Source organism: Quercus suber, unplaced genomic scaffold, assembly GCF_002906115.3.
Source record: "Quercus suber isolate HL8 unplaced genomic scaffold, Cork oak 2.0 scaffold_40, whole genome shotgun sequence".
NCBI lineage: Eukaryota > Viridiplantae > Streptophyta > Magnoliopsida > Fagales > Fagaceae > Quercus > Quercus suber.
In genome coordinates, this window is record NW_027069505.1 from 1,331,267 (window position 1) to 1,358,388 (window position 27,122).

A 27,122-nucleotide genomic window follows, 5' to 3' on the forward strand; every position below is an offset into this window, starting at 1 on the left:
TTAGGACACTCCTTAACAGGACCTTATAATATTGAATTAATAATTTGGGTTCTTAACAAACGGCAAGCATGCAAATACTAGATTGAGATGTCGACTCACTAACTAGAGTCTAGAGGTAAAACAAAAGGGCAATGTCTATTACGCACATGACACATCTACTTGTACAGTCTGTACATGCACATCACTCTTGCATAGAAATTGTGATTTGAAGTCATGATTTTAGTTCAAAAAAGTGTGTACAATGTGTGTAAGTGAGATGTGTGTAAAAGATATTTTTGAATAATTTTAAAAAAAAAAATTTGATTTTTAATTTTAGTTTGTTGTTATAGTAATATGACAGTTTTTATTGTAGCAAGTTATTAAAACAAATTTAGATATAAGAACTCCAATAAACATGTTTTTTGGTTGTTTGAGACTTAACATAAGAGCTCTAATGTGAATGCTCTATTTCTCAAAAAAAAAAAATAAATAAATAAATAAAAATGTGAATGCTCTAAAAGAGTCAAGATGATTGAGAAGTGTATAGCCCATTTTTCCATGCTAGTATGGCCCTCATTTTCCAGCATTAGCTTGACTCCTTTACTACCTTAAATATATGAACACCGGTCTAGCATTGGCAGCATAAGATCATTTTTCAATGGAGTGGAGAACCTTAGCCAAGTGCATATTCTGGGGTATAGTAGTTTTGGTTCAAATCCATGGGAGTAGAGGCTGCTTTAAAGAAGAGAAGTTGGCACTTTTAGAAATCAAGGCGTTTATCAAATCCAATGGTGCTACTGATAGTCTTTTCCGTTCATGGGTTGGCGATACAGAGAGTGGCTGCTGTACTTGGGAGCAATTTACATGCAACTTCACCACAAGTCATGTAATCGAGCTCTCCCTCAACAATATACATATACCTTTCGAGGGTTTGCTTTTTAATGCTACTATAATTTGGTTCCTCAACGTTTCTTTGTTATGGCCTTTCAAGGAGTTAAGAAGTCTAAACTTGTCCCACAGTGCAATTGGTGGTTGGGTTGGAGACGAAGGTATGTGTTATCTTAATCTCTCTCCCCGCATTTCATCTGCAATTGTTTATTACGGAGAAAAATGAAAAATTCCACATTCATGGAAATAGAGGCTGAAAATAATGAAATTTAAATCCAAATAACGAGTTTAAGAATTGAAGCCATATATAAATACTTTTGAGTTTGAGATTAGCTTTTGTTATAAAAGGTCCTTTAAAATATTTCTACTTTAATCGATACAAAAAATTTAAATTTAATGTCCGTTTGGTAATATTATTCTAGTAACGTTGTTTATACTTTTTAGAAATATGTGTAGATGAAAAGTGTGTGAAAAAAATAAAATATATATATATATATATCATATTTTTTAAATACTGAAAATTGTTTTTTAAACATGCATTTGCATACATGCTTTAAAGAAGTTTTTTGGATTTGTCTAAAGTGTGTCATAATTAAACTGTTTCGACCAAGTGTTTTTGATGTAATATTCTAATTAAAAGTTATAAAAATAAAATTCATATAATGCCCTTTGGATTGGAAGCAACACGCTCACGAAGTTTGATCCACAACAAACATGACTCGACCAGTGGCGGTTCCAGGATTATTTTTAAAGGGGTTCAATAAGAAACGTAAATTATAAAAAATATAAAACAAAAGAGAACTTGAATATATCGTTATCACAAAAAAAAAAAAAAAAAAATTGAAATACATAAAATTTTACAATTGCTTTCAATGATTTTTTATATTTTGAAATTGTTACGTGATTTCTTCATTATCAATCCTACGAGCTGTATCTATTTTAATGTACACAACCAAACAATCATTCATCAATTAATTTCTCATTTGATTGATTTATTTCGAATTTGTTAAGATCTAAAGGAGTTTTTTTCTAAGAATAAATTTCTGCTTTTGTTGTTGGACTTATATTTTTTTCTTCCATGTTTTAGATTAAATTGGTTTGTTATTGGGCTTTTTGTTTTGTGTTTAAAAATGCCAAGATATTGTTAAGAGGATCATATTCAAACTTATTTTAGCTGAGCTTAAAAAAATCTAGGATCAGGATATTCAAATTTTTATTTTAGGGGGTCAAAACAAAAAAATATATATATATATAAAATACTAATATATATTCTAATGCTTTTGATCTCATTCATTGTGATGTTTGGGGTCCTTTTGCAAGATCCACTCATAATGGTTTTAGATATTTCCTCACCATTGTTGATGATGCAACTAGATCAACATGGGTCTATCTTATGCAGTCCAAATCAGAAACTAGACCCTTATTGATTTCCTTTTACAAAATGATATCAACACAATTTCACACCAATATTAAAGCAATTAGAACTGATAATGCTCATGAATTTTTCCTTAAAGAATTCTATGTTGCTCATGGGATTATACATCAACATTCTTGTGTTGCCACTCCATAACAAAATTCTGTTGTGGAGAGGAAATATCAACACATTTTAAGCATTGCTAGAGCATTAAAATTTCAGTCTAATGTGCCTATTTCCTATTGGGGTGAATGTGTTTTGACTACTGTATACATCATCAATAGACTGCCTTCTTTCATTTTAGAAAATAAAACTCCTTTTGGGAAACTTTACAATAAACCACCTTCTTTTGTTCATTTAAAGGTTTTTGGTTGCCTTTGTTTTGTGTCCACCTTGTCTCATAACAGATCTAAATTTGATCCTAGATCTATTCCCTATGTTTTTCTGGGTTTCCCATTTGGTGTCAAAGGTTACAAATTACTCAATCTGGTCACTAAGAAAATTTTTGTCTCTAGAGATGTCACCTTTCATGAGACTGGGTTTCCTTTCATTTCATCCACTTATTCTTCCTCACCTCACTCAAATATCACTTTTCCTCACTTTTTTCCTCCTTTAGATACCTCTAACACCTCCCAATCTGCCTTGTTTGATTCTCCTTTAGCATCCCATTTTGATTCTGTCATCACTCAGCCCATTCCTGATCCTGATTTTTCTGTTTCACCTTCTAATCCTTTACTACACTCTCCATCACCTGATAAATCTACTTCTCCATCTTGTGATGTCCCTCTTCCTGTTTTTACTGAAAGTTCTAATCCCTCCATCACTGACCATACTATTATTTCTTCAACTCCATCTTTGAAGAAATCCACTAGAGTGTCTAAGCCTCCTTCCTATTTGCAAGACTATAAGTGCAGCAATGTTATTACTGATTAGTTTGACCATTCCAATCATGCCATCAAGTCTGGTTCAGCCTCACACACCTTAGGTAGAAAATACCCCTTATCACATTTTTTTGGTTCTTCTACTTTATCTCCATCCTATGCCCATTTTTGCTCTCTTATCACTGTTGTCTCTTAACCAAATTCCTATCATAAGGCTGTCCAAGATCCTAAATGGCAAACTGCAATGGCTGCTGAGATTGCTGCCTTAGAATCCAACCAAACTTGGTCTCTTACTCCCTTACCATCTCATAAAAGGGCCATTGAGTGCAAGTGGGTCTATAGAGTAAAGTATAAAGTTGATAGCACAGTGGAAAGGTATAAGGCCCATCTTGTAGCTAAGAGGTTTACACAGCAAGAGGGTTTGGACTTCATTGATACCTTTTCTCTAGTTGCTAAAATGACCACTGTTAAAACTTTGCTTGTCATTTTTGCTGTGAGGGTTTGGCACCTAACTCAGCTTGATGTTAACAATGCTTTCCTTCATGGAGAGCTTCATGAGGAGGTTTACATGCATCTGCCTCTAGGATTCCACAATAAGGGGGAGAACATAGTGTGCAAGCTTAACAAATCCTTGTATGGCCTTAGGTAGGCTTCAAGGCAGTGGTACTCAAAATTTTCATCCACTATTCTCAAATGTGGATTCAAACAGTCAAGATCAGGTTGCTCCCTTTTCACCAAGAAGTTTAATCAGTCATTCATAGCACTTTTAGTCTACGTGGACGATATTCTTATAGCCAGCAATGATATTCAAGCTGTTGAAGAACTTAAAGTGTTCTTGGATCAAGAGTTCAAACTAAAGGATCTTGGAAATTTAAAATGCTTTCTTGGCCTTAAGTGGCAAGATTAGATAAAGGTATTTCCTTATGTCAAAGGAAATATGACTTGGAAGTGCTCAAAGATGCAGGCATGGCAGTTTGCAAGCCCAGCAAAGTTCCTATGGAGCAAAACTTAAAGTTGAGCAAATACCATGGGGAGTTGTTAACTGATCCTGGCATTTATAGAAGGCTGGTTGGCATGTTGATATATTTAACCATTACCAGACCAAACATCATCTATTCAATGAATAAGTTGAGTCAATTTCTATCCAAACCAAGAAAACCTCACTTGGATGCAACCTATAAGGTGTTGCACTATATCAAGGGAAGTCTTGGACAAGGTATCTTATTATCATCTAACTCAGATTTGCACTTAAAGGCATTCACAGATGCAGATTGGGCATCTTGTGTTGACACTAGAAGATCAACCACTGGTTATTGTGTCTTTTTGGGTAATTCTCTGGTTTCATGGAAGTCTAAAAAGCAATCTATAGTGTCTAGGTCTTCTGCAGAAGCAGAATATTGAGCCATGGCAATGACTGTGTGTGAGATGACTTGGATATTAGCTTTGTTGAGAGATTTAGAAGTGTATCATCCAAAACCTGCAATGCTGTTTTGTGATAACCAAGCAGCTATATATATATTGGTGAGAATCCTGTGTTTCATGAGAGAACTAAACATATAGAGATAGATTGTCACTTGGTCAAAGATAAGGTTGAAGATAAAGTCATAAGATTGTTTTTCATTTCTACCCACTCATAGCTAGCTGATCTGCTTACAAAAGCACTCAGTGGTCAACAATTGAAGGTTTTACTTGCCAAGATGAACATTGTGAACATTTACAGTTTTGATTGTCATCTTGAGGGGGCGTATCAAGATTATGATTCAGATCAGAAAGCAAGAAAAGGAATGGGACAGAAGAAGAAAGAAGTGCAGAGATAAGATGAACAACAGCTTAACATTGTAGTTTTGGTTGTACAGTGTAACTTTGATTAAACGCTTGTAGTTTAGTGATGTATTTAAGTGAGAATTGTTCACACGTGACTCAATAACAAGCACACGTGTTGTAACTGTTTCCGCATAGTTTGGGATATTTTTGTTTGCTTTGTTTTTTGTATTTAGGCACAGATCACTGTACAAATTCATTCAATTTGAGTAATATACAAAACTTTCTTCATTCCAAGAGTCTCTCTAGCTTGAGCTTCCTCTCTTCTTTCAATTCTTGGCTCTCTGTACTTTCTCATATAACCTTGCAGGTTTTAGTAGCTTGTCAAGATTGAAAGAGCTAGAGACATTAGATCTTGGTTATAACGTCTTCAACAGAAGCGTCATGACATCATTGAGTTCGCTCACATCTCTTAGGACTCTGATTCTTGCCAGCAATGATCTGATGGGATACTTTCCTGCCGATGGCATTGCTACTTTTGATATTCCTTATAAAATCTAAAATGGAATCCAATAATTGTTATATATTATTCTTATCTGTTTTAATTTTCATGCAGAATTATCAACCTTGGAAAACTTGGAGATGCTAGATTTAGGTTCCAATGGACTCAATTTCTCCCAGAAAATGCAAGGTAATGAGAGAGAGAGAGAGAGAGAGAGAGATATTTCTGACTTTCAGCCATTACTTGTCCAATTTCTTGTAGACTATGCAAATAGAAGGCAAATTTTAAGCTATTCAAATACAAGAATAATTATGGAGATGATGACATCCGATCAAGATTGGTGGGGTCTTGCACTTTTACGTAGTTTCGTACATAAGAATGAGAAAATTTATAAAAAAAATATAATGCAATTATATGCAATATAGATAGGCTATTTCCTTAGGACAAACTATCCAATCCTATCACCATTTTCTTTTGACATATCATCCATTTATTTATTGTTACTCTCTCTCTCTCTCTCTCTCTCTCTCTCTGAGATTTTGTATTTATGTTTTGTTAGTGCTTTATCTATAGTTGGATAACATATTAACCTAATTTTTCCTGGACACTTTGAACTGTTATTATATATGGTGCTTTTTTGTGTGTGTTAATATTGGCTTGAATACAAAGTTGAAATCCAAAAACTATTTTAATAGATTTGATTCTTTAAACTGTTTTTAAATATAATAGTTTTACATTCCGTACCAACTCCAAGCATCCAGGCTACTGGTTATCATATTGGACATTAATAGTGTCTAACTATTCTTGCCAAACTTAGTATTTAAGCTTTTATTTTTCAAAATAAGCACACTACAACATTTTGTGAGGAAAAACGAAATTCTTCACCATTAAAACTCTTAGATTTGATTCTTCAAACTGTTTTTAAATATAATAGTTTTACATTCCTTACCAACTCCAAGCATCCAGGCTACTGGCTATCATATTGGACATTAATAGTGTCTAACTATTCTTGCCAAGCTTAGTATTTAAGCTTTTATTTTTCAAAATAAGTACACTACAACATTTTGTGAGGAAAAACTAAATTCATCACCGTTAAAACTCTTAGATGGGAGATGTAGTGAGGAAAAACTAAATTCATCATCATTAAAACTATTAGGTGGGAGATGTAAGGATGTCTACAACAATGAACTATTTTGTCGTGAAAAATGAGATCTAAGGAGACCAAAATATGCGTTGCCAAATACTACTAACAATAGGTGACGAAAAGCTAATATTATCTCCCCAATATGTAAAAAATTAGGTATCATTGGTAATGAAATAATTTCTCATCGCCTATTTGTGTCCTGTATGTATGGCGACAAAGAATTCATTTTCCAATATGTAAAAAATTAGGTATCATTGGTGATGAAATAATTTTTTGTTGTCTATTTAAGGGTCTGAGTGGAAATTGTTAGGCACGAAGTAGTAATGTATTGTATCTATGACGACAAAAGAATTTGTCACCCAATATGTAAAAAAGTAGGTATAATTGGTAATGAAATAATATTTCGTTGCCTGTTTGTCAAAAATAAAAGGGCATAGGTGGAAGTAGCTAGGCACAAAGAAGCAGTAATGTATTGTATGTATGGAGACAAAATAATTCATCTTCAAAGGAAAATGAATCGTTGCTAGAGTGCTCAACTTTTTTTCAATAGTAAAAAAGAAAATTAATCCCTAATGTTTCACTCTATCAATATCTGATATCACTTTCTCTCACCTCACCCCTCATGGCTCTCATTGTCCTTCACAACTCTCACTGCCCTTCAGACCGATAATCTCTCTCTCATCGCTCCTCTCCCACTTGGTTTAAATTGTGGTAAATTGGGTGTCGTTAAGTGAATTCGCCCGTTCAACTGTTGTTCACACAGTTAAGAAAAAAGTATGCCATAGTCAGTTCTATGTCTCTAAAAATGAATCAAAGGCCGGTTTTTGGTTAATCGGTTGGATTGTACGGTCCAGGTTTTGTAACTATGATAGTCATAAACCCCTCACAATCTCGAAGTCCAAAGAAGATCAAAACCAAATCTAAAATCTAGAAACCTAACCTAAAACCACACATTGGCATTTTCTTTTTCTTTTTCTTTTAGGCCCAACTTTTTTGCCACACACTTGACACGACGCTTGAGACAACTTTGGTGTGGGCCAAGGTTTGACTCAAAAGTTTAAGCTAATGAGCTGTTAATTTAACATAAAGAGACACTATTTGACTTAAAAGTTTAAAATTATAAATTTTTTTCCAGATAAATTATATTAACTACTCATTTTTTTATTTATGAATAGTATCTAAGGTGAGACTTACTGCTCACCTAACCAAACTACTAATATTATAAGGAAATGGAAAACAATATATATATATATATATAATTTTTAATGATGTTTCTTGAATTTAACTATTGGCGACATTTGACAACCACGGTTTCAAAGTTTTTCAGATTCCATTTATTTGTCTAAGTTGAGAAAGCTGAAGTGCCTGAATCGAAGTTACAATGACTTCGACATGAAAACTTTTAAGGTATTTGGGTTCTCTCTCAGCCCTTACATCTCTAGACCTGCGTAGCAATCAAATGGAAGGGCAGCTTTCAAAGGAAGGTATGTAAAAATGTCAGTTGCTCTCAAACTTTATTTGCATCAATCAATTATATCCTAAGAATTCCTTTGGTCATAGTGAATGTTGTGAAAATGAAGTGCAAAGTCGAAATCCTGCACCCATAACACTTTACCTTATCAAAATATTTATGTTTTTCTCTCCATATTCATATAAAACGAAAAGAGATTTGTCAATGTCTTATGATGGAAGAAAACTACAGTATTAATTAGTACTGCACTTTCACTGGAATCATTGTACCATATAAAATGTCTTAATTCCTTTGTTACAGAATTGACTAACTTAAGCAAACTGGAGGTGCTTATCTTGCAATATAATTACCTGAATGGAGCCCTACCAATTGAAGGTACGAACAGATCGAGTTCTTAAAATTCTAAATTGCTTATGAAAGGAATCATATCTGACTTTACCTTTCTCTTTTTAGATTTAGTAACCTTCAGTAGGTTGGAGATTTTAGATTTGAGCTCAAATAAGTTAACTGGAAGTGTTCCTCAGTCTATAGTGGCACTGTCTTCTCTCAAGGCATTATCTTTGTCATGAAACAAACTTAATGGTTCTTTACCAACTAAAGGTAACTATGTGCGCCAATGGGGGCTTGGTTGAGTGGGTAAGACTTGAACGCTTCGTGCAACATACCTAGGTTTAAGTCCCGCTGTCCGCAGGTTTCCGTTGGTGGGTAAACTTAGTGGTGAGGTGTATTCACAAATGTGAGGTGACTCCCGCATAGTTTGGCAGGCGCGTACCTTCAGCTGGGAGGTCTGTCAGCTGGCTCCCTGCTTGTGGGTGTAATATGTGTGAGTGTGTGTGTATATATAAGTAGAGTAAATATATATTTTTTCATGTATTAATTATTTAAAGGTGACACACTAAATTGTTTATGTTAAATGAATGTTTAAAATTATTTTGATAAGATTTAATTAAAAAAAAAAAAAAAACTGATCTGAAAATTTGACATTCTTGCTAAAATTGAATGCTTAATCAACAATTGAGACAAAATACAACAAAATACCTCAAAAGATCTAATCAATTTTAATATACACAAACAGAATATAAAAAGATTTATTTTGTTAAAGTGGAATATAATACATAATTGTATCCTTTGTTTTTTTCTTGCTTGAACATAACCATAAAATTAGTGAAAATAATTAAACATCCGTCAGTTCACTAGAGCAATTGGTTCATATTCTTGATTATCCTATCTATTTAATGACATGTAATATAGTTGAAATTGAGAAATATATCACATAAGAAGTATCATACGTAGGACATAATATAATCTCTTTCAAAATGTTTCTGAATGCAAGGCACATCATATGAAACATTGGCTAGTTGTATGTAAATTCATGACATTCACAGCCACGACTCTTCTCAAGTAGATATACGATTTACATTGTGTTGTGCCCGTATGTGTATTGTTTTTCTAAGACATTCAGGAGACGAAATACTGAAACTTATTCTCTTTGCAGGCTTATGTGAATTGAAGAAACTTGAAGAGTTAGATCTTAGTGAAAATAACTTTGAGGAAACCTTCCCCTGTGCCTTAACAATTTGTCGTCTCTCAGACTGTTAGATCTCTCTTGGAACAATTTCACTGGCAATGTTCCTTCATCTTTGGTACCCAGCCTCACATCCCTTCAATACATTGATCTTAGTCATAATCTTTTTGGGGGTTTATTTTTATTCAGCTCATTTTCTAATCACGTTAAGCTTGAGTTTGTTCGGTTTATAAGTGATAATAGCAAATTTGAGATAGAAACTGAAATTCAAGGTTGGAAACCTATGTCTCAGTTAAAGGTCCTTGTGCTATCTAACTGTAATTTGAACAAGCTTGACAAAGGAATTCCCACATTTCTCTTTCATCAGTACAATTTGTTGGCAGTTGATCTGTCTCAGAATAACTTGGCAGGAAGGTTCCCTGACTGGTTGCTTCAGAACAATACAGGACTAAAATTTGTAAAGCTTCAAAATAACTCTTTCATGGGTCAGTTCCACCTGCCACCCTATCCTAATATGAATCTTTCGTGGATGGATGTCTCAGACAACCACTTTGATGGGCAGCTTCCAAAAAACATAGGGACAATACTTCCAAGGCTAAGGTTATTACATTTATCAGGAAATGCTTTTCAAGGTCCTGTCCCATCCTCAATAGCTAACATGAGTGACTTGGAGAGATTGGATGTGTCCTCCAATTATTTCTCGGGGGAAGTACCAGAAGAATTTCTTTCTTATTGCTTCAACTTGGTTGTTTTGGACTTATCTAACAATGACTTTCATGGTCAGATATTTTCAGAGCACTCCAACAACTTGACTAATTTAGAAACTTTGAATTTGAACAACAACCAGTTCACAGGAACTATATCAGGAGTGGTTTCCAAATGCTTTAACCTCTTCATTCTGCGTATCAGTAACAATTACATGTCAGGCAAAATTCCTGCCTTGATAGGTAATATGACTGAACTAAGTGCACTTGATTTGCGAAATAACTCTTTTGAAGGTCAGGTTTCATGTGAACTAATTTCACTTCCGTTTTTAGACCTTTCTCATAACTCCTTCTCAGGAACTTTACCTAAATGCCTAATGCACCTCACAGAGCATATATACTTGCAGGGGAACAATTTCACAGGATCACTTCCAAATGCTTTTCTTAATTCATCTTTTCTTCGAGCTTTGGACGTCAGAGATAACAGCCTGTCTGGCAATATACCTTTAGAAATTGGTTCACATTTCAAATTAAAAGTTCTTATGTTGGCAGGGAACCATTTCAGCGGTTTTATTCCGAGTCAGTTGTGCCAGTTGAATAAGATAGGCTTGCTGGATCTTTCAAGAAACTCTTTCTCTGGTTCCATACCTAGCTGCCTTGATAATATCACATTTGGGAAAACTGGTGTAGTTTGTAACTAAAAATAGGCCCGACTCCTACAAAGGTAAAATTCTGGATATCATGTTTGGATTGGATTTGTCATGTAACAATCTGACGGGTGAAATCCCAGATGAACTAGGAAACCTATCTTCCATTCTTGGACTGAACTTGTCTCACAATTATTTGACAGGCTCCATTCCTAAAACATTCTCAAATCTGGCCCAAATAGAGAGCTTGGACCTTTCTTACAATAATTTGACAGGAGGAATTCCTTCAGAATTGATTGATCTAAACTTTCTGGAAGTTTTCAGCGTCGCCTACAACAACTTAACAGGTAGGATTCCAGACATGAAAGCACAATTTGGGACGTTTGACAATAGCAGCTATAAAGAAAATCCATTTCTTTGTGCACCGCCTTTGGTAAAAGCATGCACCAGTGTAGGTGAATCACCTCCATCACCAACAAAAAGTAAGGGCATGAAATAGATCCTCTGGTCTTCTTTACAAGCTTTTCAGTATCTTTCGTCGTGCTCTTTGTGACGGTCATTACTCTTCTTTATATTAATCCTTATTGGCAACAGAAGTGCTACAACTCTATCAGGTATTGTATGCTTTTGTGTTACTATTTTGTTTCTAACCATCTCAAAAGGCTATCAGACTATCTAAATCGTTAGAAATCTTTAGTTCCTGCTTGGAAGTAGTTACTCAAGTGTATTTGGTCTCAATAATGGTTATTGATGACGAACAGAATCAACAGGCTGAACAACTCGGTTTCGATGGGCTGAAAGTGGTAGCGAAGGCCTGAAAAACAAACACACTGTCAGAGGAGACCGGGGTGGACCGACCTAATACCCTCCGATGGCTAAGTTAGTATGTTCTCACTAATGGAGTTCTAACTGTATTAGGAGTAAAAATTTTAGTCTCTCATACCTTTGCGTGGTTCAGACTGGCCCTTATATAGAGAACTTTTAGGTGGTTATTGGCTCAATAACTTCCCCCAGATTTGTGGAATCCGGACATAACTTCCTCAACGGCTATAGAAATTATAACCGCTACTAGAAGTTACATACTTGGGAGGAATTGGTGGTGATGAATACGGGCTGATTAACCACTCCAGAATCTGCTAAGTGTTGTGTGGTCGTCCATGTACAATGCCCATGGACGACTCTTTGTCCGACTGTTAGGGTCGTCCATGCACTTTGCACATGGACGACTCTTTCAATTTTGATTCTCTGGGGATTCCATCGATCCATACTTAGGGACGAGATATCTGGACGAATCAGAGATGTTCTGACCGTTCAGCTAAAACTGATGATCATGGATGACTCTTTTGGACGAACCATAGATGTAATTTTTGATACCCATCAGTTGCCCCCTTGTCCAGGGTGTCGTCCAAGGACATTATAGCGATTTAATTCCCTTTATGTAGCCACGTGTTGCGATTTAATTAGTTGAACAGTTAAGTCGATTACATTTTTCCATGCAATTGCCACGTGTCATCTTCTCAGTGGATGGTGTCGCTTCGCTGACCCTACTCCTGGGCCCTGTAAATAGGCACATTCTCTTTCTTTCCCTTTACCTCTCATAGACTCCCTTCTGCTATCTCGTCCAAGATTCTCATCTAGCCTTTGTCCTAGTTCAGGTATTTCTTCTTCCTTTTAGGTTTTCGTCTTGATCTTTATTTTAGTTATGTCTTCGTCTAGTAGTACAGAGAGAGAAATAGACGAGTATCAGGACGTCTCGTCTGGGAGTTTTGAGAGTGGTAAGGGTAGCACTAGTTATAGTAGTAGTTCCTCGGACGAGCATTATTCGTCTGGGGTTCCTGGCATTTCCTTAGAAGAATTCTAGGAAATGCAATGTAGGACGACCTCTGGAGCTGGGGCTAGCTCGTCCATAGTGTCACCTAGCTCTTCTCAGGACGAGGAGGAGGAAGAGAAGAATGTAATATACAGTTGTGCACCCGAGGTAGCGTCCACCTTAGACGCCTCTAAGTTAAAAGTTTTAGTAGATAGATACCAAATCCCTAGGGAGTTTGAACCTCGTCTATCCAAGGAAGGAGAGTGGTGTTGTTCTCCTTCTTCTGGCTTGGGAGTATACACATCTTACCTCTTAGCTGGCCTTAGGTTTCTCTTATATTCATTTTGTAGAGGGCTTCTCCATAGGTTAGGCATTGGTCCCAACCAGCTTAACTCCAATGGTTGGAGGACGATAGTTGCCATGTAAGTGTTATGGCATGAGGCATTGGAAGGGGAATGTCCTATAACAGTGGACGAGTTCCTCTACTGTTATAAGCCCTCAGAAATAAAGAAGTTAGCTGGTTTTTACCAGTTCTCGTCTAAAGGCTCTCATTATAGCTTGATAAAGGGCCGTAACTCGTTTGACAGGCTCTGGAAAAAAGAGTTTTTTATTATTTCTGGAAATTGGGCTGGGGACCCAAGTGATGTTGGTTATGCCCCTTTCCCTCATTTTACCAGCCCCATAGGTCGCCTTCGTCCTGAGGGTATGTTTCCTTTCTACATTATTTCTTTTGTATCCTTACATTTTTCCAACTCTTAATCGTTTAACCACCTTGCTTTTTATTGGTGCAGCTGTTATTCGTCCACGTTTGAATAGGTTATACTTGGATCGAATTGACCAAGTTCGTGCCTTCCCTAGAAGGACTTTTCATGACTTAGTAACTTTCAGCAGTTTGGCTACGTGGGGGCTTGGTCAAGAACCAACGGCTGAGAACTTAGGCCATGAGGAAAGTACCCTCAGAAGTATCGTCCATCTCTACCTTCTTTCCTCCCTTCTTTTTTTTTTTTTTTTTTTTTTTTTTTTTTTACTAATTTCCTTTGTTGTAGGAATAATTACAATAAGAGAAAATAAGGAAAAAACAATAACCAGTGGGGACGAGGATGCTCCCGTGCCTCCTATCGTCCAGAAGACTGCCGTCCAGGCTGGAAAGAGAAAGTCTAAGAAGATTTCAAGTGTTGTGGACCTGGACGACCTTCCTAGTCGTCGAGGCTCCAAAAAACAAAAGACCACTCAGACTTCTCTTCTCAAGGTCCCCAAATTTACTCCTCCGACGGTGAATCTGGACGACCCTCCTACCATCGTGGAGCCCGTCCAGATAGTTCATCCTGTTCAAGCTGATCCTACTCCCCCTCCATCTAAGACTGCTCGCAAGCCTCATCCGTCAAAGCCATCTGATCGTCCCTCTAACTTGGTGCTGGACGAGGGCTATGCATGGAGAACGTTCAAAGGAATCGTCACTGACAATGAGGTTAACGAATGTTACAATATGTCAGTGAAGGAATTTGAATGTTCTGGAATCCATGACCTCTTCAAGGTAGGACCTTTACTCGTCCTTGTGTGCTTTTAATAAGTTGTTTTTTTATTTATTTTTTTTTATTTTTTTTTTATTTTTTTTATAGAATCTCTAACTTTCCTTCGTCCATGCACAAGCTATGTTAAAGTTTTATACAGCGACGTGCTAGGCTAAGGAACTTGCTGAGGAGGCCAAGACGGCAAAAGAAAAGGCTAAGGAGCTGAGTAATGAAATTTTGTTGAAAAATGGGGAGGTGATTAGGCTAACTGATGAAGTCAACTGTTTACTAGCAAGTGAGACGAAGTTAAAGGAAGAGGTGGAAGAGGTGGAAGAACTCAAGGCAGATGGTGTCGAGAAGGACACTCGTATTGCTTACTTGGAGGGAGAAGTTTCAGGATTCACTTCATCCTTGGAGAAAGCACGTGAGGAAGCCATTTCAGCCTTTAAGAAGTCTGACGAGTACAAGAATCGTCTAGACAGCCATTATGCTGCTGGTTATGAGGACTTCCGTGCTGATGCCAAAGAAGCTTATCCTGATTTAAACTTTGATTCCTTCAAGCTTCCCTTTGCCACAGAGAGTTCTTTGTTGCAGACGAGTTCCGAGGATGTAAACATTATGAACGATGCTAACACTGAAATTACTCAGGATGAGCCCAAGTGATTTTGTTTTCCTTAGAAAATTTATGTTTTATCTTTTCTAGAAATGCCCATTGTTTTGGGCTTTTATTTTCTTCTTTTTCTTTTTAAAATTTATTTAAGTACAATCCTCTCGTCAAAGTTTATGGACGAGCTTTTATTAACAATTACTCGTTACTTTCAAGGGTTTTTGGACTGTGGTGGTCTACCCTTAGATTTCATGAATGAATGAATGAATGGTTTTCATTTCTATTGTTTTTATCATTTTTGACCATATTTTAAGGATTTATGAACATATCTTATTAGTATCGTCCATGTTGTTAGCAAAACATTTCACTTCGGCTTGGGTGTATGGAACGATATGGTACTATTCCCTTACATGAATTGTAGGTTCTATTAACTAAGCTCATACTAGGATCCATCATTTATATAAAATATGGGAGCATGAAATCACTATATTCCAGGAGCACTAGTATCCAAATGCATAACAATTTTAATATGTTTTTGAGCTAAAATAATTTAAATTTAATTTTTTTTAAGTAGTTAATATTCCAGAAAATGTTTACTTTCTGCGCAGATTTGCAGAAAATTCTAAGAAAGCACATTTTTTTTATGCTATGTGCTGTGCTATGGCTGGAAAACGTATGAAGGCGTGATTATCACATCATATTCATGCATGTCCAACCAAGGAGAGAGATACTCTAAGTCAATGTACTTAAGTAAGGTATTTTTAATAAATTTAGATATCAATTAAATAATATTTTATAATTTTCTATTTTATAAAATTCATTCTTATTATTTTTTAGATGAAAGCTTATTAATTAAGTTTTTGTATTCAAATTTTGCTTCCACTTCCTTTTTCAATTGATAATATGATTAATCCCCTTAATTTTTTTGTGACATAGTTGAATTTAGGTAGGGTTTTATGAAGTTTAATTTAGAAAAACTTCTTCCACAAAAGTAATAGTTTTGTTAATAAATTCTTACATGATTTTGGGGGAAAATCTAGTATTTTTATATAATTTACCATGTCAATTGATTTGTAAATTTATTTTCAAACTTTTAATCCTTAAAATAAATCTAAACCATAAGCATTAATAAAAATAATAATAACTACGATAATAAATTATAATATGTGTCAATAAAATAAACTTTGAAGTATAGAACAATAAAATACAATTCATTAAAGTTGCTATTTATTGTAAATTTGTAATTTCACTTAACAATATAGAATCGCTCAGTACCCTTATTCTTTACAAGTATAAGGATATATAGATTTACATAAAATAAAATTAACAATAGAACACACACAAACTTATTTAATTTAAATGTGGCCCATAAAATAAGTTTAGAAGTAAGAGAGGATGTAAGTGATTTAAATCCTATCGTGCAAATATAGGGTTTTTATTTATTCATGTAGATTTTGGATTTCATGCATCTTATCTACATCTTTGGAAATTAAACAAGTTTTAATTTCTTCTGCATCATATAAAATATGAAAAGCCAAAAAGATTTTTTGTTTAGTTTGATTAATTCATTCACATAATTTAGAACTAGGGTGGGATTTTGATCGCGCATCATTGAGTCAAGGATTTTCATGCATATATCACATAATACGTCAAGGATTTTCATGCATCACATAATAGCTTGGGCGGTATATTTCCGAAGATCTTGCTGTTAGTGTTGGAGACTGTTAGGCTTGTAAACTTATGCCACTTTCCCCAAATTGATGACAGTTCACCATACAAGTTATTCTCACTCAGATCAATATAGTTCACGTTTGGATAAAATCTAAAGTCTTCAGTTATATTTCCTGTTAGTTGGTTTCCATCAAACCTAATTCTGACTAGGTTACTGCTGTTTTTCAAGCTTTTTGGGATAGGACCTATAAAATGGTTATTTATGGCCCCCATATATTCAAGTGATCCAGCTTGGCGTATATGTTGAGGTAGATGGCCAATAAAATTGTTATAGCCTAGTTGCTGGCTTATGAAATTGGTAAGATTGTTTATTTCATCAAGTGGAACGGAACTGGTTGGTTTGTTCATCAACAAGATTAATTCAGTGACGGTGAGCTTGGTTAAATTTCCAATAGAGGTTGAAATTGATCCCGAAAGTTGGTTGTCAGGTAGATCAAGCATAGACAAGCCAGCCATCATTCCTTTGGAAGAAGGGATTGCACCACACAGACTATAAGTGGCGGCGGTACTCTTTGGTCAGGGGGTTCAAATGAACCCCCTGATTTCAAAAAAGAAGAATTATATATATTTAATTTTTTTTTAGTATAATATATTAATTTTTTCTTAAAAATATTTTTGAACACCCTGACTTAAATTTTATGCACCTTTAATATTACAAGTATTTTTGACTTTAAAGTAAGAGTAAGTGTTTGTGAATTTTAAGTATTATTTTTTATTATATGTATATGAGTGTGTTATCATTTGTGTGAATAATGATGTGTACGTGGATGTTTGTGTACAATATAAGTATAATATAACTTTATATAATTTAATAATTAGGAAATAGAGAGGATTTTTTTTTTTAAAGAGTTTCAACCTATGGTGTCTGCTCCTGATGATAACTCTTTTTCATCAGATCAAAACACTAATCAATTTTTGGTGTAAACGGGAATTGAGAGGATTTGTTACATGAACGTTTATAGTTATCATGTTATAATAGCTTTTTGTCATAAAGTTAGAAAAATTGAAGAAAAAATTGCAAAGTAGTGATTATTCAAGCATTTGATTGATTAAATAAACACATAGTGAAGTATTTTATGTATGAATGAGTGTTGTTATATGCGTCAATAATTAATATAGAGCCAATGAGTTGAGTTTAGTCATTTAGTTTAAAATATTTTTATAAAAAAAATGACAAATATATAATATTAACCACATAAAAATAAAAATTTAGACAAACTTAACAAAATAAAATGGTCATAGCTACATATATTGGTAATAAATTCTTGTAATGAACTATTGTGTAAACAATTCAAAATTTGAAAATTTGTAGAAAGAAATTGTAAAAATTCATGTTTTTTTTTTCTATAATTAAATTCTCTTTTTATTAATTTTTTTATTTAATTTAGATTTTTTAATGACCCTCCTAAACAAAATTTTTGGAGCCGCCACTGTCTATTAGATGCTAACTCAACAGCTAACTCAACAGTACTGCAGAGATGTTTAAGCAATCCTAATTCCTCTGAGAGGGTACCATTTAGTTTGTTCATCATCAAACTTAAATAGGTGAGTTTGGTCAAGTCTCCAATAGTGGTTGGAATTGATCCAGAAAGTTTGTTTTCAGTAAGAACGAGCCTAGACAAGTTGGCCATCTGTCCAATAATGGTTGGAATTGATCCAGAAAGTTTGTTTTCGTAGGTCAAAAGTTCGGCCAAGTTGGACATATTTCCTATGGAAGCAGAGATGGGACCTGAGAGATTATTTTCATCTAAATCAAGGGAAACTCTAAACTAGAGCCCTCAATGTTCCTATTTCCTAAGGAATGGAACCATTTAGAAGATTACCAAAAAATAAAAAAGAGGACTTTGAAGACTTGTCCACAGGGCCGGCCCTAGGCCTAGGCCATTTGGGCCATGGCCTAAGGCTGCCTAACGTAGAAAGGCCCCAAATTAAATGAGGGCAGTAAGTTTTTTTTTTTTTAATTAAAAAAAGAGTGAGTTATTTGCACATTTTTTTTATCACATATATGTCTTATAAATTGATATGTCATTGATTACAAAAAATAATTTAATACTCATTTGTTCTTTTATTGAAATACCACATCAGTTTGTAAGTTCTTTATAGTAAAATTTGTAGTAATTTTAGCATCTTGTCCACACAAAAAAAAAATTATAAATTAATAGAAATACAACACAATCACCAATTCACCATTGAGTGAATGAAAAATGCTAAAACTAATATAAATTTTATGACAAAAAACTTACAAATTGATATGGCAGAAATTTAATTTGTGTCACTCAAACAATATAATAAATGATTGTTTTGAATAACTTTTTTTTATTGGTGACACGTCAGTTTGTAAAACCTACATAGTAAATATCATTAGCTCACTCTGGATGAATGAGTCTAATTAATCAATAAGAATTAAAAATAGATTTGAAATAAATAAAAAAATTAATATAATTTAAGTGATATTTAGATATAAAAAGGTCCTTTAAAATTTTCACTTTAAGCCTCAAACTATTTTAGGCCGGCCCTGTTTATAAGTAGTCCTATTTCAGGTGGAATTCCTGGTGATTGCCAGGTAAAACAAAGATAGAAGAGTTTAGGAAGGTTACCAATGGTTAAAGTAATAGTTCCTAAAAGACTATTGTAAGCCAAGTTGAGATGGGTGAGTTTGGAAATGTTACTCTACTGGGGAATAGTTCCATAAAGTGAGTTATGTGATAGATCAATAGTAAGGAGGTTGGGAAGGATGAGAAACCTAAAGCGTACCTCTCAAACCAAGATTCGAAAGGTTTAGATGGGTAAGACTTCTCAACTCATCGTAAGTTCCAACCCAATTGTTTGGTTGGCCTCCTCCACCCTAAGAAAATAGGAGAGATTGGCTTTCAACTTGGAGTCCAAATCTTCTATCTCACTTTTCCTATTGTACTCTATATTCTACTAATAAAAACTTGCCACATGTCCAACCTTCTTAATTAATTAATAATTTTATGTTTTTCTTATTTTATTGACTAAAATTAAATTAAATTAAATTATAAAAAAAATTGAAAAAAAAACCCAACACATCCCCACCACCCGACCACAACCACCGACCTTCACCAGCAGCACCATAAAGAGATCACCGGCGTCATCCACCACCAGTTACAACCATCCACCACCACCTTTGTTTTCAAATCTATAACTTTATTAGTTTTGTGACCTCTTGCTAGTGGGTACCCTATATCCATGACTGCCTCTTTGTCTTCAAATCTATGCTTGGGTACCCACCGTCTTATTTTAGGTAATGGAATTAAAAAATCATAAAATTAGAATTTAATTAAGAAGATTAGACATGTGGCAAGTTTTTATTAATGGAGTATAGAATGGAACAGAAAAAGTGAGACAGAAAATTTTGACTCAACTACTTGCTTTCCATTTAAGAAACGCTTCTGCTTCCTTCCATTCTTTTCCTGCTACTTCATCTCTAATAGAAACAGCAGCCACAAAAGAAGATGCGGAGAAAGCAGCAAAATAGGACAGACAAAGGAAACCAACACAACAATCCGGACACTGTGGATAGCTTTTTATGTAAGGAAGCCATGACTCCAGCTTTTTATGGAAGATTTTTGGCTACAGGCATTGGAATTTATAGAAGGAAATGAAATCTTACCTTATGTCCTCCAATATGCAATAATGCAAATCTCTGGAAAACTTTTTTGAGTCTTGCCATTCACTGGTCTGGGTTTGAACAGTCTTACGATATTAGGTACATCCGGGGCCCTTCCATGCTCAAACCATTGGAACTAAATTTGGAGGGAAGCTTTGTCTAATAAAGTCTTTTACTCAAGGAAAAAAACCATAGCTGGTTTGAAAAGTCTAAGATATTGGGTTGTGAGCTGTGACCGTTAATCATTAGGAGAGTCTTTACTGTTTTGTGAGGGCTTCTTGACCAGACATGAACATGAACTATCTTGAGCATCTTTTTTCTTGATGAGTAATCTATGAGCACAATAGCACATTTATAATTTTGCATTGTGTTAATTATCTTTACATGCAAGTTCATGCAACTAAACTTAGAAAATATAAAAGACTCAATTTGAAGTACATATATTTCTATATAATACTACAAAAGTGTACAATTTGTTAATTATCTGGTGATTGTTCCTAATTTAACCCTACAGGGGTTATAAGTTAATCATATACATTATATATTATGAAACTGAGGGAGTTCATCTAAGAATTCAATTTTGATTTCTATTGCTCTGTAATTTTTGTCCAAAGAGTCATTCTATGGCAAGTGGCTACCACTTACTAAAGATTTTGGTAAAATAGATCATTTTCTTAATTTTTGCTAGCCATATCATTTCCTTATAGAATTCAAGCAAAGCGTACATGCTTTATTTGTTTCAATCTTAAAAATTTCTAGAAAATGAATTAATTTCTAAAAAAATATTTTTTAGAAAAATATTTCATTTTCTTTTATGTTTGGTAATGACCTAAAAATGAGCCAAAAAACATTTTATGGTGAGATATTGTTTTCCAAAAGAAATTTAGCAAAAAACCTCTTAAAAATAAGTCATATTTTTAATAGGATTTTTCATTGACTAAAGATAGTTTTCCATTGAGATTTTTTTATGCTACCAAATACAGAAAAATGCAAAAAATAATCGAAGCAAGAATTGAAGTTTTTACTTTTATATATATACTAGTTACTTTTGTTTTTTGACTGGAAAGGTAGAAACTAGTTACTAACTTGTGCAAAGGAAAAGCTTAATAAAAAATTATTATTTCTCTTTCATTTTTTGTCTAAATATGAAATTTGATCATTTATAAAAATTATTAATAGATATTTATTATGATTTTTTATTTAGTCTTATTAAATATTTAATTATGGTAAGTATTGATAATTATTTATTATGATTGTGTTTGTATATTAAAGAAATCTCATTTAGCAAAATATTATGAAATCAATTAAAAGTCAAATATTTTTTATTTTATATAGATTATAGATATTATGAGATTTTATAATCCACAAGAAGAATTCAATGGAAATTTCCATCTAAAATTAGTAAAACTATAAATAGTACATACTTTTTCAAGCTATCTGTGACATACTTTTAAGTTTTTTTATTTTTTATTTTTTTTAAAGAGAGTTCAACATATGACGTCCGCTTCTGATAATAACTTTTTATCTTTAGACCAAGACACAATCAGTTTTTGGTGTAGGCGAAAATTGAACCTCATATCTTTTATACAACTATTAAAGACTTTATTAATTGAGCAAATTGGAACCAACTACTTTAAGTCAAAGTTCTACAAAAACAAAAACTACATTATAACAATATTATAATACATCATATGGTTTCATATAATATTAAAGAAAATTGTATGTTCACATATAAAAAATGAAAGGAAAAGTGTATGTTTATATTAGTACCTATTAACTACAAGTGGGTTAGTCCCACATCGGTTGTCTAGGTGTTTGTCTTCCCTTTAAAGCCTTCACAACGTACTCAAGAGTTACCGGCTTTTGTGTACGTTGAGTTGTGTGATATTAAAGGTTCATTCCCTTACCCGTGGTGTGTGTATTGGTTTGCTGTTTCTCAAAAAGAATCAAGTGGGTTAGTCCCACATCGGTTGTCTAGGTGTCTGTCTTCCCTTTAAAGCCTTCACAACGTACTCAAGAGTTACCGGCTTTTGTGTACGTTGAGTTGTGTGATATTAAAGGTTCATTCCCCTTACCCCGTGTGTGTGTGTATTGGTTTGCTGTTTCTCAAAAAAGAATCAAGTGGGTTAGTCCCACATCGGTTGTCTAGGTGTCTGTCTTCCCCTTTAAAGCCTTCACAACGTACTCAAGAGTTACCGGCTTTTGTGTACGTTGAGTTGTGTGATATTAAAGGTTCATTCCCCTTACCCCCGTGTGTGTGTGTATTGGTTTGCTGTTTCTCAAAAAAGAATCAAGTGGGTTAGTCCCACATCGGTTGTCTAGGTGTCTGTCTTCCCCTTTAAAGCCTTCACAACGTACTCAAGAGTTACCGGCTTTTGTGTACGTTGAGTTGTGTGATATTAAAGGTTCATTCCCCTTACCCCCGTGTGTGTGTGTATTGGTTTGCTGTTTCTCAAAAAAAAAAAGTACCTATTAACTATAGTAGTAACCAAGTGATAAGTAATACAGTGTATAATGGGTCTTATACTCTTATTATACTTTTTTTTTTGGGTTATACTCTTATAAGTCGATATAGTATAATAAGTTTTTTTTTTTTTTTTTGNACAGATATATTTATTATTTCATCTTTTATATGTAACTATCTATATTTACAATTTAAAAAAATTATAATATGGCAGTATTCTAATGGTAGATTAAATATTCAATAAAATTTAAAATCAATTAAAATATATATATAGAATAGCATAACCATATGTAAATTGATAATTATTAATAGTCATTTATTTTTATTATATTTGTATATGAAATATTAAATATAAAATTTGATAATTATGATAATTATTAATAGGTAATTATTATGATTTTTTATTTAGTCTTATTAAATATTTAATTATGGTAAGTATTGATAATTATTTATTATGATTGTGTTTGTATATTAAAGAAATCTCATTTAGCAAAATATTATGAAATCAATTAAAAGTCAAATATTTTTTATTTTATATAGATTATAGATATTATGAGATTTTATAATCCACAAGAAGAATTCAATGGAAATTTCCATCTAAAATTAGTAAAACTATAAATAGTACATACTTTTTCAAGCTATCTGTGACATACTTTTAAGTTTTTTTATTTTTTATTTTTTTTAAAGAGAGTTCAACATATGACGTCCGCTTCTGATAATAACTTTTTATCTTTAGACCATTTTTTTTTTTTTTTTGGATGGGTACAGTATAATAAGTTATTATCCTATATCGAGTGTATATATAGTATAATATAGATATTTTTTTAGGGAATATTTTTTTATTCCCACTCCTAAAGATATTGCAGGCTGTCCGTTACTATTTACTATAAAAAGCGCTATTCACTGGACACTTCTCTTCCATTATCGTTTTCTAGTCTCTACTTTTTTTTTACACAGACAAAACACCCAGGGAAAACAGCGTAACACAAAAAATGTCGACTCTCATAGTACCTGCGACGATCCCCTCTGTGTCCGAAGACTGCGAGCAACTCCGAAAAGCCTTCGAAGGTCTCCCACTTTTTTCTACTTCGTTTGCTCGTGTGTGTGTGTGTTTTTTTTTAACAATTCAAACCCTTTTCTTTATGATCCAAATTGTTTGAGAATCTAAATTCACTTTTTTTGCTCCTTCCTTGGATTTCTTAAAAGATCGCGATCCTGATCCTTTATTTTTTTTTAAAAAAAAAAGTCGATCTGAAAGCTGGTGTGGTGTGCGATCAAAATGGTGTTTTGATCTGTTTACGTACTCGTTGTTTTATACTTAGACTCTGTTCTTATGATTTTGTGATAAATTTTGTTATGATCTGATTATAATCTTTCTTTTCGTTAAGTTTTTCGATGACCCAAGATGGTTTTTTCAGTGCATTTGTTACTCCATACAAGATTTCTTCCATGTTTGAACAGTTAGCTAGATGAATTGACTGTGATCAATATCATTGTAGGATGGGGAACAAATGAGAAGTTGATTATCTCCATCTTGGGTCATAGAAATGCTGCTCAAAGAAAGTTGATCCGACAAACTTATGCTGAAACTTATGGAGAAGATCTCCTCAAGGCATTGGATAAAGAACTCACACATGACTTTGAGGTCAGTTTTTTACTGCATTTTCTTTTTTGGTTAATTTTAGATTAATGATTAAATGACTAAACTCACACTTTCCTAACAGCTTTGGCTTTTTTGATAATGGTAATTTATCAGGTATTACAGTATTGTATCTTATCTTTAAATTCACAATTTCCTAACAGCTTAAAATTTTCAGATAATGGTAATTTATCAAGGTATTTTATCATTGAGAATATTGGTTTATACCCATTTTATAGATTGGCATGAGGACTCTACTTAAGAACAGGGGTATCAAATATTTCATCTTCATTTCAAGTCTGATATAAAATTAAAATATATGCTATTATGGTTAATATCAATCAGGGGATGATTGAGTTGGGGGTGGTAAGAACACTGACATAGTTGTTTTTCCAATTTCTTCCCATCAGAGGGCGGTGTTGCTTTGGGCACTTGAGCCTGCTGAACGTGATGCGCTTTTGGCCAATGAAGCAACAAAGAGGTGGACTTCAAGCAATCAGGTTCTTATGGAAATAGCCTGCACAAGATCTTCACATGATCTACTTCTGGCTAGGCAGGCTTATCATGCTCGTTATAAGAAGTCCCTTGAAGAGGATGTTGCATACCACACAACTGGGGACTTCCGCAAGGTATAGCTTGGAGACAATAAACACTTTTGGGTTTAGATAGAAAATCAATAATTAAAGTTATTTTGCTTTGTTTATTATTTCTTGTGCCTGAATGTTACAGAGATTTCTATTGGATTTGGAGTCTTTTTTCCTTGTTTAGAAAATATTTCTCATATTTATGCATTACTTCTTTTTTATTTCTTTTTTGCCAAGTGCCGTATAGCTCAACTAGTTGGCACTTCTTGGTGTTTCCAAGGAAGACATCCAAGGTTCAAATCTCCCACCCCCAACTAATATGTATCAAAAAAACTTATGCATTTCTTTTTTTCTCTCCAAGAAGACTGTTTGGCAACTTTTGAAGAAGAGCTGAAATGCAGATACTTCTTGCTATCAGGCAGCAACCATTTGTTAGGATAGGTTCAGTGACATAAGCAATTTTTTGTGGTCAGATTCACTTGTGTAATAACAATTAAATGGGATTATGCCTAAGATTTTTAGACAACTATAGTCAAACCTCGCTTTCCAGATTGTAAAATTTGCATATGTGCCTTCAAAAGGATAAAGAAAAGTAGATTTTGTGAACAAAAATATGTTGGTGCTTGTCAAACCAGTGGCGAGTTCCCAAGCTCATGATTGAAAGCTACTGTCATGTAATGGTTTGTGGCTGTTAAACAGAGTAGCCTCAATGAAGTTGCTTCTGTTGTAAGCTTTTCAAATTTGTGCATTTTTCTTAAAAAATTCATTTAATCCTTTTTTATCAGCGATACAAAATAATACTTGTTTCATTTTTTTTTTTTTCCTCCCAGCTTTTGGTTCCTCTTGTAAGTGCATACCGATATGAGGGAGATGAGGTCAATATGACTCTGGCGAAATCAGAGGCTAAATTACTGCATGAAAATATTTCAAAGAAGGCTTACAACGATGAGGATCTTATCAGGATTTTGACCACTAGGAGCAAAGCACAGATCAATGCTACTCTGAATCACTATAAAAATGAATTTAAAAATGACATTGAAAAGGTATGCAATTGAGACCTATATGACTTCGACCAGATATCCTTGGCATTATTGTTCTGATTTTTACCCTTTGCATCTTGCTGTTATCCTAACTGAACTGTGTCACTGTGGTTTGCAATTCTCTGAGGTTTCTCGTGGGAATTCGGGGGCTCTTTTGTTCTAAACACAGGGATGCCATTGTTTATTTTCCGAATTGCAAAGCATAATAATAATTGTTTCATATAGTGTTATTTAACATCTTAATGTTGTAAATGAGCCCAATCAATTTATCTCATTCCCCTTTTATCATGCGATTGTTATTGTGATAGGTCTAGGACATTCCAAAGAAAACCATTGTTAGGAAATAGGGAAAGCTAACCCAGATAATGGGGGTTCTTTTATGGGGTAGCTGAAATTTTATTATAACCCCTATTACTTGGGCTACACACATGTGAAAAATAACAATAAAGGAACTGGGGCATCTAAAGTGTATTTCTCTTGTTGTGGTGACGTATTTTAGTTTTTTAGACTTTGTGCAACATATTGCATATATTATTTATGGTCTCCAATTTAAGGTGTGGAATTGGAATTTCAGCTTCTGGGAAGGCTAGTTTTTCTTTTTACTTTTTTTAGCTTTTAGATACATACTTGTCAAATGGTATGATTTATTGGAATGTGCAATCTTATATGCAGGATCTCGAGGCTGACCCTAAGGATGAGTTCCTCTCAATCCTGAGGGCCACAATTAAGTGCTTGACTCGTTCTGAGGAGTATTTTGAGAATGTTCTTCGTCTTGCAATCAACAAACAAGGAACTGATGAAGGAGCTCTCACTAGGGTTGTCACTACAAGGGCCGAGATTGACATGAAGATTATAAAGGATGAATACCACAAAAGAAACAGTGTCCCTCTGGACCATGCCATTGCCAAGGACACTCGTGGAGATTATGAAGACTTGCTGCTGGCACTGATAGGGCATGGGGACGCTTGAGCTGTTAAGTCTCTGTTTCATAAAGACCTAATTTTGGCTGAGCCAAATGTATTTAATGTTATGTTTTGCAGTGAGTGTTGTGTTTAAGATTGTCTTATATCCTGTTATATGGTTGTGTCTGCCTTTGAAAACTTTAAATGTTGTTCCCTTATAATTATATAAGATATGGACCATATGGTACAAGTTGCTTTCAATAAAATTGCAGTTTTTATTATTATCA

General features: G+C 34.0%; 2 protein-coding genes across 2 annotated transcripts; both read left to right on the forward strand.

Annotated features, from left to right (window-relative positions):
• Window positions 1-637: 637 nt before the first annotated feature.
• Window positions 638-14,900, forward strand: LOC111985892 (receptor-like protein 56). Its single transcript, XM_065771166.1, is given in 10 exon segments — window positions 638-1,028; window positions 8,494-8,640; window positions 9,536-9,586; window positions 9,589-10,951; window positions 10,953-11,401; window positions 11,404-11,530; window positions 13,284-13,429; window positions 13,518-13,676; window positions 13,773-14,260; window positions 14,409-14,900. Coding segments are annotated over 10 exon segments (3,813 nt in total).
• An 8,672-nt stretch (window positions 14,901-23,572) lies between these two features.
• LOC112011353 (annexin Gh1) lies at window positions 23,573-27,122 on the forward strand. The gene is made up of 5 exons (XM_024043723.2): window positions 23,573-23,738; window positions 24,170-24,315; window positions 24,720-24,938; window positions 25,724-25,936; window positions 26,606-27,122. Exons 1-5 carry the CDS (start codon window positions 23,663-23,665, stop codon window positions 26,900-26,902), a joined length of 951 nt encoding a protein of 316 aa, XP_023899491.1. The 5' UTR covers window positions 23,573-23,662; the 3' UTR covers window positions 26,903-27,122.